Source organism: Phytophthora sojae (assembly GCF_000149755.1).
Source record: "Phytophthora sojae unplaced genomic scaffold PHYSOscaffold_1, whole genome shotgun sequence".
Classification (NCBI taxonomy): domain Eukaryota; phylum Oomycota; class Peronosporomycetes; order Peronosporales; family Peronosporaceae; genus Phytophthora; species Phytophthora sojae.
The window spans coordinates 7,795,552-7,810,100 of NW_009258115.1; the positions used below are offsets into that span (position 1 = coordinate 7,795,552).

The 14,549-nt window shown below is 52.6% G+C and overlaps 7 protein-coding genes across 7 annotated transcripts; 4 read left to right on the plus strand and 3 right to left on the minus strand.

Annotated features, from left to right (window-relative positions):
* The first annotated feature begins 286 nt into the window (after nt 1-286).
* On the plus strand, nt 287-917 carry PHYSODRAFT_284360 (hypothetical protein). The gene has a single exon (XM_009517880.1). It carries the CDS (start codon nt 502-504, stop codon nt 832-834), a length of 333 nt encoding a protein of 110 aa, XP_009516175.1. The 5' UTR covers nt 287-501; the 3' UTR covers nt 835-917.
* Nucleotides 918-1,486: 569 nt separating this feature from the next.
* On the plus strand, nt 1,487-1,681 carry PHYSODRAFT_284361 (hypothetical protein; the record flags this gene model as incomplete). The annotated part of the gene is made up of 1 exon (XM_009517881.1): nt 1,487-1,681. A coding segment is annotated over one exon (195 nt), but the record flags the coding sequence as incomplete, so codon positions are not given.
* Nucleotides 1,682-6,346: 4,665 nt separating this feature from the next.
* PHYSODRAFT_474591 (hypothetical protein) lies at nt 6,347-6,778 on the minus strand (the record flags this gene model as incomplete). The annotated part of the gene is made up of 2 exons (XM_009517882.1): nt 6,347-6,565; nt 6,620-6,778. 2 exons carry the CDS (start codon nt 6,776-6,778, stop codon nt 6,347-6,349), a joined length of 378 nt encoding a protein of 125 aa, XP_009516177.1.
* Nucleotides 6,779-8,560: 1,782 nt separating this feature from the next.
* PHYSODRAFT_322521 (hypothetical protein) lies at nt 8,561-9,265 on the minus strand (the record flags this gene model as incomplete). The annotated part of the gene is made up of 2 exons (XM_009517883.1): nt 8,561-8,858; nt 9,039-9,265. The coding sequence occupies 2 exons, from the start codon at nt 9,263-9,265 to the stop codon at nt 8,561-8,563; spliced, it is 525 nt and encodes a 174-aa protein (XP_009516178.1).
* A 571-nt stretch (nt 9,266-9,836) lies between these two features.
* On the plus strand, nt 9,837-10,691 carry PHYSODRAFT_468559 (hypothetical protein; the record flags this gene model as incomplete). The annotated part of the gene is made up of 1 exon (XM_009517884.1): nt 9,837-10,691. The coding sequence occupies one exon, from the start codon at nt 9,837-9,839 to the stop codon at nt 10,689-10,691; it is 855 nt and encodes a 284-aa protein (XP_009516179.1).
* Nucleotides 10,692-10,892: 201 nt separating this feature from the next.
* On the plus strand, nt 10,893-11,150 carry PHYSODRAFT_417122 (hypothetical protein; the record flags this gene model as incomplete). Its single annotated transcript, XM_009517885.1, has 1 exon — nt 10,893-11,150. A coding segment is annotated over one exon (258 nt), but the record flags the coding sequence as incomplete, so codon positions are not given.
* Nucleotides 11,151-13,395: 2,245 nt separating this feature from the next.
* PHYSODRAFT_467361 (hypothetical protein) lies at nt 13,396-14,424 on the minus strand (the record flags this gene model as incomplete). The annotated part of the gene is made up of 1 exon (XM_009517886.1): nt 13,396-14,424. One exon carries the CDS (start codon nt 14,422-14,424, stop codon nt 13,396-13,398), a length of 1,029 nt encoding a protein of 342 aa, XP_009516181.1.
* Between the last annotated feature and the right edge of the window lie 125 nt (nt 14,425-14,549).

The following is a 14,549-nucleotide window of genomic DNA, read 5'->3' on the forward strand; positions in this document are numbered from 1 at the left end:
GGCACAGGATGCGCCCTTCAGGAGGGGGGGGGTACACTCTACCAGTGTTGGAAAATCATCTAAAGGGCGCTTTCTGTATCCTTTTAGCGGGAAAGGGTTAAGGTTTCAGCACAGAGTAATCATCATGTAATCATTGTCTTACACTGCTGCCAACTTGGATGAGAAAAATCCACATGCATTGGATGCATTCCCCGCCTAAGTCGATTGATGGCATACCACTTACACAAAATAGATGAGAGGGGGATTGCGGTCGCAATTTTTCCCGCCAAAAATCTTCTCGTGGTGAGCGCAGCAAGCTCGTCAATTCCGCCACCCTCAGCACCGCTGGCGCAGGCAGGGAAACTCGTAAGTATACGCTGCTCTGTTGCTTGATGCTGGTCTGTGAGTGTTACGGGACTCTGGTAGTGCCTACGCATGTCATGTCTAGATATCCGTTCACCAAGTGAAGATAGGCGCGAACGCGGCGGTCACGACAAGGATAGCAGCCTGCAGTAGTTCACGATGTTGAGTCCGCGGCAAAGGAGTGACGCTCTACCTGTCGTTGAGGCGGCCCTTGCGCTGATTTCCCTCCCGGGACGCTCGCTTTCATGGCGAAGCCTCGTCGTCGAGGATTGGACCTACGAAGTGAACTCCGGAGACGCTCACTGCGATGTGTTTGAGCTGCTTCGAGTGCCAGGCCCTCCGGACCTAATCAACGTTTCGCAATGCCCGCCCCGTTGTGCCCCACCGGTGGTTAAGGAGTGGTTAAGGAGTCGTCGACAAGCTCAAGGACAGGAAGAAGGGGTTCCGGGAGGAAGGAACGCAACCAGAAGGCTATGTTCTGTTCGTAGTTGAGAGGACCAAGCTCTATTTGCCTGGTACGCTCTCTATAGGCAGCAACTTAATTCAAAAGGGAAAATAGATCTCCTTCTCTCTCTATCTCTCTCTTAAAATTCGTGACGTGTACGCTGGCGAAGACCTGCTGTCTAAGCGCTTGCTCGGGTGTGCCCCGGCCTGCATATGATATATTATTTATTTATGGAGGGCGGTCATGGCTAGATGCAATGCATAATATGCGCATCCAATGCATCCAATGCATCCAATGCATCTTACGTGCATCCAACTACGTGTATCCAACAACACTAACGCAGAGTAATCATCATGTAATCATTGTCTTACACTGCTGCCAACTTGGATTGGCAAAGGTGTACAGTTTTACCCCTACTGCGCATTACGAAAACGGGATCGTACATGTAGTCCGAATCCGAAAGAGATTCTCTAAATACAACTGGGATCGGATTCGGATTAGGACCTCTCAATCTATTATTTCATGGCTGTATTTATAAAAAGTTCTCGTACAGGATGGCTTACGGTTTACAGCTGACCAACGGCACGGCAACCGTGACGGTTAGCCAGCCGTAACACTGACTGCCACTTTGTCTTTTGCGCTCAAGACCACAAGACCACAAGGCCACCCACACACCCCTCCCTCCCGTCCGCTACAGTCATGCGCAGTGTATTCTACGTCGCACTGGCAGTTGCGGTCTTCGCTCACAGCAGTTTCGTCGCAGCGTTCGCGGCTGCCGACGAGTCCGCGCTCTTGTCGAAGACCACTCCCGACTTCGCGAACGATAATGTGCTCAGCACGGACTCCTGGAAGAGATTCCTTCGGAGCACGGACCTAGACGACGAGGACGACGCCAAGGACGACCCATGAGGAACGTACCTAGTGGGCGAGCCTCAGTGATCTCGGCAAGAAGCTGGACAGCATCAAGAAGGCCCCCCAAAAGGCTGCACAAAGCGCCACGAAATTCACGAAGAAGGAACTCGAGGCCGCGCAAGCCCTCCTCAGGTTGAAGAACCAATAGAAGGCGAGCACAATACTATTATGCCCAGACCGATCGGTGATCATTTTTTTTAATAAATAAAATCTCCTCCATGTCAATTCTCTTCTCGTTAACGGATTTGGCCTCGTCCGTGCTGGCGGTCTCTCCCTCCTTCGCTGTCTACAGTAGGTGCTCCACCGCATCCTAGCCGAGGCATAATGTGAGGCTACCCGGAGCACTTACTCCGGGAGATTATGAGGCAACTCCAAATAATTGGGACAAAACGCGAAGTAGTGCACTTCGTATCACTCGAGGCTAAGGCAAAAGATAGCGAACACAGTAGATCTGCTGCTACTAATACCTTGGATTCATCTACGAGTCGCTGCTAAGTCGTGAAGAGCGATGCAACCTGCGCTGCACATCATTTTTCGGCCCCAAGAGTTGAACAATTTGTTATAGCGCATCAATAAGGACCCCCTATTGGGTCCGTTTGCTATTTGATTCGAATCAAACTGATTAATGACCGTTTATTTCAGTTTGAAATGGCCTAAAGCGTTTTCTAACCATTAGAAATTAGCGTAAGTTGAAGTTGCTTGCACTGAGTTACCGGTAGTGATGATGATTGGCCGGCTTCGGAGGGATGAGAAATATTCGAATTAATTAGGCCTCAGACACAGAAAAATAAATCATTCGTCTTGCATGCAAATGCTGTTTGCTACGAGACCGACGTAAAGTTTAAGCGTGTTGGCAGGCTCGAAGATGCATGTAGTACCGCGAGCAGCAGCAAGTGTTACGCCGACGTAGTCTTTGCTGCGTTTGTCATTCAGCCTGAACCAGACTTTTTAATGAAGCTGGGACAGTATTGGCGCTGGTGAAGCATGTCGCCTTGACGAGGGTCGCCGAAGGGCTTAGGGAATGCGGAAGCGGTGTCCTTGCTGACATGCGCAACGACACTGGCAAGTGGCGCTGGCGCTGGCAGTGTCGACGACCGTCATCTCCATAATTCGCTTTTGAATTGCGGATCAAAGCTAAAGCAACCAAATTACAAAGTCCACTTCAAACTTCCCATCCCTGCAGAAGATGACGATTTCCCGCTCGCAAGACGGTGAGCCTCAACGAGCTCATCAAGAAGCTGGACGGCGTCCAAAAAAATGCCGCAAGGGCGTCGCCAAGTTCACGAAGAAGGAACTCGAGGCCGCACAAGCCTTCCTCAAGTTGAAGAATCAAAACCTGAAGGCGAAAGCATCGCGCACAGCAGATCGACGATGACGCCCAGAGCGATCAATAAACATTTAGCGTTGAACAAAGTAAGCTGGCACATGCAGATTACGGTAGTTTGACGTTCGAAGCTGACGTTTCGAGATTACACTGGGATAGGAAGCGACGAAGTGCTGATAGCCCAGACGAAACGTTCACTTAGTCTCCACATCATCATTGCCGATACATGTACTTGAATAATGCATCATTTCATTTCCGATTCGATGGTGGTTAACCGGCGACGCCACCATTCGGCAATATCCGTTAGGTAGGCTTCCGCTCGTTTCGCAGCGACAGTAGCCTCTTTGCCTCGACGTCGCCATCGCAACATCCTAATTGACTGCAGGACTTCTACTTCACTCGACGGCAACGCGGTCTGACCCATGGCTTTGGCTATTGCTTGTTGTTGCAGCTCAGCACCACCACTGCCGTCTTCGTTAGGTGCAGATTTAAGGTACTCTCGAGCTCGTCTTGTCGCTGGAGTGTACGCCTTCTCCAATTTAGTCAGCACACTCGAATCCAACACCAGAATACCACGGAGTTCGTGCGAGCGCCAATCCTCTTGAGTCATCTGCATCCACTCTGACGCAGTTTGCGAACCGAGAGAAGCAGTCCTGGAGAGTATTCTACCACACGAAGCGGACCGAATAGCCGCTTGGTGCTTCTGAAAGTGCTGCACGATCGACAGCTTTACTGCTCTCTGCTCTTCCAAAATGTCAACACGAAATTGGTGTCGACGCGGCAAAACTGGGGGCGGAGCAACTTCGTTCTCGTGTCCTCTAATACCAACCGGTTCTTCTTCATCCACAGAGTGCTCGGTGCTGCTATCACTCGGTTTAACTCTGACTTTATCAGCTTCATCAACTTCAGCAGGAACAGGCTCGGTTGTTGCACTACCTTCCGGCACCTGTATTTCTGGGGTGGGCTGCTCTAAGCACAACGTGAGCGCGCCATTCTTCCTTCGAAACACCAGGAACTGGGATGCTAGAGCTGCGACTCTTCTCCAGTCTTGAATTGTCGTAACCCTCGACCGACGCCTCCATGCAGCTTCAGCTTGCACCGACAACGTGAGCAGAAGAGGGTCAGAACTCACGACGTGCCGCCTGCGTTGTAAAAGGAGACATTGAAGACTATGAAAGTCACAGTCGACAAAGTATCTGCGCTGGGTCTGCAGCTCACGACAAGAAAAAAGAATACGGCGTGGTTTATCCACGTCGTCAACCTCCACCTGAATCCCTAGCATCGTGAAGACGTCCTTGTCGTCACGCCCAGTAGCGGGGATCTGAATATCGTGCCCATCCTGGTCGTAGATGACTAAAACGTTATGCAGTATCCAAGGGTTATTTAATGAAACCCGCCACTTCGTCAATTCGTCACTGTCCTCAGTGTCCTCGTATAGAGCAAAAAGATGCTTCATAGCCTTGCTAACACTTCCATCACCACAAATTTCACGGGTATCTCGCACACCAAGTGATAGCTCCAGCTGACGGAATCCAATTGAGGTCGTGGCGATAGTACACGAGTCCTTTTCTATCTGGCCAACACCTTCCACCAGTAAATCAGCGCTTAGTCCTTCCGCCGTCCTGCCCCGCTTCACAGCTCGAGCAATTCGTAGTCGTTCAATTGCAAACTGCTTCCAAGGTAAATATTTGGCTGAACGCACAGCCGCCGGGCGTTTCAGTGGCACATCTTCAAACTCTTTGTCTTCTGAGTGGATAGCTAACTCTCTGTGAACCGCATCACTATCAAGCAAGCGCTGGTACCAGTCGCTGCGGTTCTGTGAGGGCCAAAACAGTACTGGACCACAAACGAAAGCTCCACCCATAAGTGCTGCAGCCCGGGCGTTTATTTGAGATATCTGGGCTTTCGAGAACGATTCCCGTGGAACAACCTGGTACACTACCACGCCGTAAGGCACTCTTTGGCAGGTTAACAATTCATTAGCGTTTGACGAGCGCCGCCCAAAACGAGAGCCAGGGAGCTGCTTTTGCTGCCTCCATTGTTGGTGAAATAATGACCGGAAATGTTTGACCATTTCTTGTGCGTGTATCACGAACGGGAGCTGTGCTGAAGGCGTCCAGGCGGGTACGTCAGATAAGAAGACCTCCTGGATCGGCTCACTGCTGTTGCTGGGGATCAGCAACCCAGTATTTACGACACTGGTAGTCGCTGAATTGGCTGGTATAGCTGATACGTCTGCTGCGACCACCTTTAGAAGGTTTGAATCAGCATCAGTCTTTGGGGCTTCGTTCTCAGCCGCTTTGGCAGTATCAGTTGTCGAGGACAGATACTTCATAGCAGGCGACTGAATCATATTCGGATCATCAATGCAGAGCACATTGTGATCCTCCTGCTCCATCCCCGCCCAGTTCTCTCTCTTGCGACGTTCCTTCGCTTCAGTTTCCAGTTCCCCACGCAGTCGAGCAAATAAAGTATGAGATTTCACAAAGAAATCCATTTTCATATACGGAAGCTGCTTCTTCCATGATGAAGGCGACGTTCCAGCCACAGCTGCTATCCAGTCCATCGTGCCAACATATTCTTTCTCTAGTTCAAAAGGGAGTTGGCGGTGCGCCACTAGTGTTAGCTGGTCGAACTGCAGACTTGCAAAGGCAGCGGCGTCGATTGAAGACGCGCGGCGCGTAATTTCTGTATCGGGCACAGCACTCAGCGGATTCCTCGGACTTGTAGCAATCCACCGATTCAGAATCCGAAAACTTTCTCGCAAATGAAGTCCGTAAACTAACGGTGAAGTTCCGGACGTAACCAGCTCAGGGTGTTCTAGCATGCTTTGGAAGCGCAGACGACTACAAATCCATTCACACAGCAGCTTTCTGTTCCGACGGAGTAGTAGCGACGAAGCGGAAGTTGCCAGAGGTTCTCCAATATCCGCACCATCGTGGACAACACCCGTTTTGAGGATTCGGTGAAGAGCTTCACGCTCAAGCAGAAGTTTGTAGGTCAATTCGCTTCGCACATCATATCCAGAAACCTGAAAGTCGCCTCCACTGTCTTCGATAATGCTCACAAGGACCTGTCGATTCTGAATGCGAAGTAGAGATTGGTAGCGCTTGGAGCGTTTCTGAGCAGGAATGTCATGATCTATCCGCGCATGTTCACTCCCATCATCGCATTTACAAAACCTCACATGCTTCAAAAGATGCACCAAAAGTGTCGGTGCGTACGAGTTGGACTTGACGCAACTTATCCAGAGGCGAAGCATCAACGGTTTGCTGCTTAGAAGGTCAAACACGACTCGTAACGGTACTTCCAATCGATAAAATTCACCACTCGCTGTGTGACAAATAGCGAAGATCAGATCTCCCCAGTTCTCGTACACCAATGCCAAACACCGTAGCGAGCAAACGATGTTGCCACTGCATTGCGTGCCAAGTTCGTTCGATCTCGAGGCTACCCTGTCGAAGATGATCATGAACATATATCCCCGAGAACTTCGAGAAAAAGAGCTCCACCATTTGCGGGCGCTGGATACGTCGGTCATACTGTATTGTTTTCAGCTGGCCGTTGTCTAGGATGAGCTTGTGCCGTCGGCGAACGCTATCGTTGCCAGGAAGCGCCGTTCCGCGGTTTGAGATGAGGCACTTCGCTTTGCGGTCAGCCCAGCAGAGAGCATACATCGCGGTGCCTTTGGGAGTTTTGCTCTGTAGCATCTTAAATGACCCACGAGCGGGCTCAGAACCAAACCACTCTGTCATATACTTTTTTGGATACTCGCGAGACGCTGTTTTGACCATTCCCATAAAGTAAAGACCGCAAAGATTTTCAAGTTGCACAAGGGTTTTAACGAAGCAAAAGCGCTGTCTGCAACAACGGTGCGCCCGCTACCTTTATAAACTTCAGAAAACCGCAGAACAATCGCTGAACCCTCACCAAACAACGCGTGGTATGGCTTCTGGCGTTGACGCTCGGCTCCCTCCATCAAATCTAACCCCAACAGCACACCCGAATCACCATCAGCGATAGCTTTTAGTTCGGCATCCACGCCTTCTGGCTTTCTTGGGATTTTTGTCTTGTGAGGTATGCCATCGTGGCAGTATTTACCCTCTTTGCCCTGCTAGGCGCTCATGCACTCATCCACGCAAAGAATCTCCCCGGGTGATACTACATCGCGGCGGCGTGAATTATATCAATCTATTAGCGGTCTTATAGATTTCCATGGGTCATCTGACGGCACATCATCGGAAAAAGAGAGCGCAGCTGAAATATTTTCAAAGGCATGTCGTGTAATGCAGAAGCGCTCACCAAAGTTTGCGGCTGTGCCAACCATACCCTCACCAACTTCTCTTTCCCAGTAGGTCCGCAAGGGACCGCGTCTAGGCTCGACTGCCATCGCAAGCCGAACTCCCAGAAAGCGAAACAAATCTCCCTCAGCAATTGGACGTTGCTTACGCTCCACCAACTTGGCATTTGTGTGCTGTAGAGTAGTTTGTATGGTCGACCACGGGTACATCAGAAAAAAATATTTGGCGAAGGTCTTTTCTCCTAACTCCAGCGTCGCCGGCCAGCGAAATTTTTTTTGCGCTTGCGTTGCAAAGTTGCAGGGTCGACAAGGAGGTCGGAACAAAATTCCCAGATGCGGTTGTGGGCAAGTATTTTTCCGTCGTTAGAAATTCCAGAGACCATCGTAGACGTATCATCTGCGTTATCTTCTTCATCTTCCTCCTCGTCTGAAGAGGATTCCGACTCAGAAGAAGACGAGTCACCCGGACCAGGCCCCGCACCAACACCAGCTAACAGCAAAGCGGCCATCGACTCTAAAGGCTCCGTAGTCGGGTTCTGCATGGCTGAGTCGCTGCTGGGAGCCTGTAGTAGCTGTATTGAACGCGCCGACACTGACTGTACTGATCCATCGCCCCACTGAACGCTGTACCACGGCTGGCGTTTGCTGTTGTCGATCGACAGGACAACGCCCTCCTTGCCCAGTGTCCCCTTAGACTTTCCTTGAACACGATTTCCAACACCGAGTTTCACCGTGAAGACAGCTTCGTTTGTGACCGGAAAAAAAGCGCTGAACAGCTCAGACCTTCCTCTCTATTTATAAACGATATACGTACACTAGCCATTCCCAGTAGCTTCTAAAGAAATATTTATAGATGGGCCCACGCGTGGGCTCTGTGGGGAGTAAAGGTTACCTCCCAGCCTGGGTACGGAGACAATAGCAGCTGACTAATAGTCAGGTGGGGTGGGATTTTTGTTCTTCTCCCGTCTCCACGGGCGCTTCTTGAATACAACATCCTCCATAAAGTCACGGCATGTGATCTGCTCGGCGACAGGAGCCTTCGGATTAAGGCAAGCTTCAGGCTTTGCGCGCAAGAAGTAGGGCATGGACATTCGGCGTTCAGCTTCCGCTTCCACACAGATCGGCGGTACACGATGCAACGGCGCTGAAATGACCCCGTGGGTCAGAAGGCCAAGTGTCTCTCCAGCAAACACAGAGACTTGCAGTGGTGTGGCGCTTTCACATCGGCCCATACCATTCACTCCAAGTTCCACATTTGCAAGCCAGGGACCGTGGCTAAAGGCGACACCGTCACCAGTCCGAGATCGGCATGCACGCCACAGGAGTTATCGTTCGGATCCACCTCGGCTGGTCCCTTACCGTTTGCGGCCTTGTTGCGGTAGTTGTAGATACGCAGCACCGATGCGCCATATTGATAGCTTGTATCTCGTGGTCCTTCGTACGTCTTCGACGCACGCATTCTGTCGTCCAGAAGTTCTTCAAACAGCCAGTTCTCGTCGATATTAAGCAGCTCACAGACGGCCTTCATGCAGCTTCTCGCCATATCATCGAGCAGTTCCAGGAGTATCAGCAGGTCGTTGGCAAATTCTTAGTTCTCTTCACTGTCTTGGAAGTATACCGGAGGCCACAGCGTCCCACTTGCAGCGATAGGAAGGCGGAGCTGCAAGTATTCTCGATTCCGATCCGCGCTAAACCCCACACGCCGTCCACGTTACACCACCGGGTGCGAAGTGTACAAACTGTCGCTCGGATTGTCCTCCACGTCCTCTTCTCCCTCCTTCTTCTCACTTGGCTTGCTCACGTTCACAAAGTCAATCCATCTCTTCTCCTTGGGCAGCTCCAACTGTTCCACCAGCCACTTCCTCACCCTCTCGAATGCAACCTGCGGGATCTTGGCCTGTTCCGGCGTCACCTCTAGCCTGGCGAACCCGTAACTCTGCATGTTCTGCACAAAGCGACGTCGGGCCAACGTCCTGGCGACTGAATTGGTCGAGTCTGGAAAAAGTCTGCCCTGTGAAGGAGTTGTTAATTGCTGGAGATCGATGGAATACCTGGCCTACACATTACTACCGCGTTCATGCAGGGATACTGTGTCACACAGTCGTGCCGCAGTACAATGTCCACGCGATGTATATTCTGGAGAATTCCACGTACAACCGGACATCAGCAAGTTGTTCCGGTCAGATCATTGCCTTCCATGGAAACTTCTATCACGGTAGTATTGGTTATTACGCAATCTATGCAGAGACACAAGGAGCATATTGTATGCAGGACGGCACAGCCTACCTTACCGTAAGCGGACGAGGCAAGTACGACATCAATGGACTGCGACTCGCTCAAGACAGAGGTGACGTGGAGTACAGTGGTACATCTTTACTGGAACGTCCTTCACCCTCGTCAGGATACCGACGCTACGGAGAAGCTTCGTCTCTTGTAGGCGATTCGCAAAACACTGCGATCAAATGGCCGAGCCAATTCGAATACAGGAAGCCATCGTTTACGTCCAAGAGAGTATGCGGCTGTCGGCTCACGGAGCCAAGAACGTCCACCGATTATTGCTGATGTTCCTCCTCGTGGACCAGGGAGTCATGAGCGACTTCTTCCTCCTCAGCCCCCAAGAAGTATTCTTCGGACGCATCCAGTCCATCTCGCTCGGCTACAACTTGGCAGGTCTTATGTCCATGGTGTTCGAGATGGTGGAGACGATGAGCTGGATGAGCGAGAAGCTGCGGTGCCAGGTGAAGCGACTGCTGTTCAACTACGAGACGGTGCTGGTCGGTGAGTTCATCACTGCCGCCGTCCTGCAGCACTACCGACTCAAGGATACGCAGCCGGCAGCTGAAGTGGTGTCATACTACGTCATGGGGTTGCTCGGGCATATTGTGCTCGCCTTGGGATGCCTTACGATCATCGTGTCCACGAGAGCAATCGGTGCAGTCGGATTTGTGCGGTGGAGGTTTTGTACCATCCGGGTGCTGACGAAGACTTGCAGTGTGGACGCTGCATTGGGAGCGCGCAGTAAGTTGGTGCTTTTGCACGGATACGTCTGGGAGAATGGCGAGCTGTACTACAGCCCGCGCTCGTTGAAAGCGCTCGGGGTCTTAAAGGCAGTCGAAGCTGACGGGAGGGAGTTGTTCGTGCACACGACGCTGCACTGGGTATCGACTCCTCACAACAATCTTACCGTACTGGGGACTGCTGCCGCCGCCGGTGATGAACAAGCGACTGCGGGCATTGTACCAGGAGCTGTGCGACATCGAGTCGGTCTCGAAGGCCCTTCAAGGCCACGACGTCGACCTGCTGGACGTTCGCGAGTGGTTCGACGAGCTGATCGCTGTCAAGCCACAATATGGGCGCTACATTGGTAAGTTTATAACTGTTGAATTTGTGTTCAATATTTTCACTAACAATTGTAGAATGGTTTTTATTTTGCAGGGCCTCGGGCCAACATTGTGCACAACCCAGATTTTGAGGCTGGGTGTGTACGCGTTCTCCGCGGGAAGGCGCAGCGGCTGACGCGTGCTGAAAAGGCCGCTTTGCAGCCCTTCGAAGCTGCCAGACCGGACGACGCGGCCGCGAGTGAAGAGGAGGAGGATCCAGCCGCGTTGTTCGTGGAGCGTCTTCGGAAGCGCCGGCGGCTTGCACGGGACCGTGTCAAGTATGAGCAGCTGAAGAGCATCCCACCCACGTCGAACGTGGTGGAACGCTTCTTCAGCATTGCTCGGGTGACGTTTGGTCATCAACGACACGGCCTGCTACCACGCACGCTTGAGACGATTTTGTTTCTCCGCCAGAATCGGTCGTACTGGGATGCAACGACTGTGGACAATTTGAGCTAGATGATAAGCTAACTGGTGTCTTGTTAATAGACTTCATGCTTTTCATAATGGCATTATTTATTGTGGTACGTTGGGGGCAATGCCATAATGTACTGTTGTATTGGTAGGAGCGTCAGGGGATAATTTATTCTGCAACGACCAACCTACTAAATAAAAATGCCATATTCGGAGGCCCTGCTGCGCACTGCTAAGTGATGACAAAGAATGTGATGTTGCCACTGTGCTTGGCACTCATCGTAGCTAAGATTATCGACGTTAGTGAGCTATTTTCAGTGATATACTGTATGTACACGGTACTTAGCGTACATAGTAGTGAATATTCTCAACGAGCAAGAATCGGAGCCCTTGACTCACAGAAACTAGCAAACATTCGTAAAATTGTACGACTTGTATCGACGGGCGTTAACATTCCAGCAAAAAATATCACGAGGATGGTGATTTCAACTCTATCTTTTCGTCTACGAGATGTTGAGGAGCATCAAACGATTGCACAGGACAGTCTCTTGTATCTTATCGTGCAGGGGAAATCGGACAAGACTTGCTATCTTCCTACAAAGTACGGACTCGAATCTTTATTTGTGGGCGCAGGTATGTTGCGCTTGAACACCGTCATCTGGTCAGTCAGGGCGGGCAGACGTCCTTCTTCCGGGGCGGCTTCGGCGTCACCGTCGTACTCAGCTTCTGGCTGCGAAGGATCCAATCTGAAGTAACCCAACACATCTTGATCTACCATAGCTTCCTCCTCGGGTGGCAACCGAACGAATCCCCACAAACAGTTGTTGATCACATGTTGGTAGACGAGCGGAGCGTTTTTCAAAACCCGAATGGCATCCGTGCCCACTGGAAATGCCCGAATGGGCACACAAATGCCGAGATGAGCTTGGCTCTTTCCGTCATCCGAATCGCCCAAAAGCCACTCGCCATGTCCAGACTCATGAACCACATCGCCTTCTCGAAACCGACTAGCAAGTCATCAATCAGAGGCAGCGGGTAGCTGGACAGCTGAATGAAACCGTTCACGACTCTATAGTCGATGCACATCCGAATGTCGACACCGTTCTTCTTCAGGACGATCACAATCGGGGAAGCCCATGGCGATTCAGAATGTTCGATCAGTCCCGTCCCCAAAAACTTCTTCAAGAGTTCGTAAACCTTCACCATAAGATGTGGAGCTACGGATCGGGGCCGTTGGGCCACCGGCTTCGCGTCTCCGACGTCTAGGTCGCACACCACGCCTCTGGCAGGCGCTGGAGCGGCGTTCCCGTCACCCAGGAAGATTTTCCTGTGGTACTTCAGAATGTCCTTCAGCTTACTCTCCTGAGCAGGAGTACTCACTCCGGGCTCACCCACGTCGGCCTTGTCAATGTCGCACTCCGGGCTGAGATCCGGCAATTCAGGGAGCAGGGCCAATTGGTCCCTCAGCTGCGCCATCAATTCACTTCCTTCGTGAATGTACACCGAGGGTTCCAGGTCCAACTCCTCAGCGCTCACTCTCATGCAGCGAGCGTATTCGATCTCTAGCTGCCTGAGCGGGGTGCTGTCCATCGCGGACGTAGGCAAATCTACCTCGCATTCTTCCTCGACTTCACCTTCAGGTTCAGAGTCCGGAACTAATTCCGGGCTGCTCGCCGAGTATTCCTCCAGGGTGTTGCGTCCGAGATCCTGATCTCGGAACTGAGCGAGGTGTTCACCAGGTTCCGGGAGCTCCTGGGCAGCAAGCAACGCGCCACTCTGGCCTACCGGCCTCAGGCTAACGGTCAACAAGAGCGGTCGGTCCAAACGGTGATTCGGAGTGTCAAAGCATACGTCGCCGAGGCAAACCAGTCAGATTGGGACGACCATGCTGAGAGGCTGATGTTCGCCCTGAATACCTCGTTCGACGCAACCCGACTTGACACCCCGTTTTACCTGGTGCACGGTTGGGATGCCCAGGGCACGGTAACTGCAATGCTGGGACCCAGACCCTCCAGCCTTCCTGAACGGACGGCTTACGAGTGGAGACGCAAGTTCCAGCGAGACTACAGTTACGCCCGAGCATGTACCGAGGATCTCCAGAAGAAGGCGAAGCGCGCCCGGTCAGAGGAGCAGACCCGGAAGTGGAACGAACTATCGGAGCGACTCAAGTCTGGAAGACGAAAATGACAACGAGTTTCGGATTAGTGGGTGTTACGCTACGACATGCAGGATTGAGGTTGAGTTCCGAGCTCGACGCGGAGAACAGGTCTCGGGCGCGCTACGGGAACTTCTTGGGAACCAGGTAGCGGTGGCGGTCCGCCTCTGGTAGGAGTCGGAGGTCCAGCTGGGCCGGCGCGTGAGCGATGCGCTCCTCGTCCGAGGAGCAGGAGTCCCACTGCACCCGAGCGGGCTCCTGCTGGTCTGTCAGCGCGAGTTGCTCCTGCAGAGAGTACGGCTTGCCTTCGGCATTCTTGTGCGAGGGCGCCATCCAGATCCAGGAACAGCACTTGGCCGGGAAAGTCCAGACCCCGGGCTCCTCGAGGTACGACTGCTCCAGACCGTCGTCGACCGCGGCGTCCAGCAATTTCTGGTAGTGACCCCGGATGCTGTCACATTCGGATTTCCGAGTGTCAGCGAACTCCTCCGAATAGGCGTCCAACTGGTTGTAGATCGAGAACCAGTGACCAATCAGCCAGAATGTGCAGCGGTGGTCGCTCATGTAGGTGACGATCTCATCCAGGCGCACCAGAGCCTTCGTGCCGGCCTTTGGAGGCGCGTGGCAGACCAGGAACTTGGATCGGTTGTCGAACATCTCGTCCCAGGGCTTGGTACTCCACAGCTCCTTGAACGGCCCCGGAAGCCAACGTGCCCGAACGGCGTCGCGCTCCTCAGGCTTGGACAGATTCGGGGTGTAATCCGGGAATCCACTGGTTTGCTCGACTGCCTTGGCAGTACCGGGTTGGAATTTCACCAGTATCCCGTAATGGCGCCAGGAAGTGACCCCGCGACCCGGGACCTCGATGATTTGGAGCTCTTCTGGGGTCAGCTTGGCATACTCCTTCCGGGCGAGGGTGGACTGCGTGCGCCGTTGGGCTGCGCGCGGATGCTTGGCCGGAGAAGGGGCGACTACAGGATCAGGATGCTGGGACCCGGTGGTACTTGAAGTAGTGGAAGACGTGCTGTTGGGGCGTTTGGCCTCCCGAGGGGGCGTAGTACGCAAGTCGAGCTTGGTCTTGAATGGCTTGGTCGTCCTGAATGTCTCGTCCTGCGTCTCGTCGTCGATGTCGTCGCCCACTTCGGAATGCATCGCCTGCATCACCTCCGCCTCCTCGTCTAGGCGGACACTTTTCAGGGCAGGCCACTTGTCCGGTATGTACGTGAGCTGCTCCAGTCTGGCTTCGGCTTTCTTGTAGTACCAGCTCGGGACGTAGC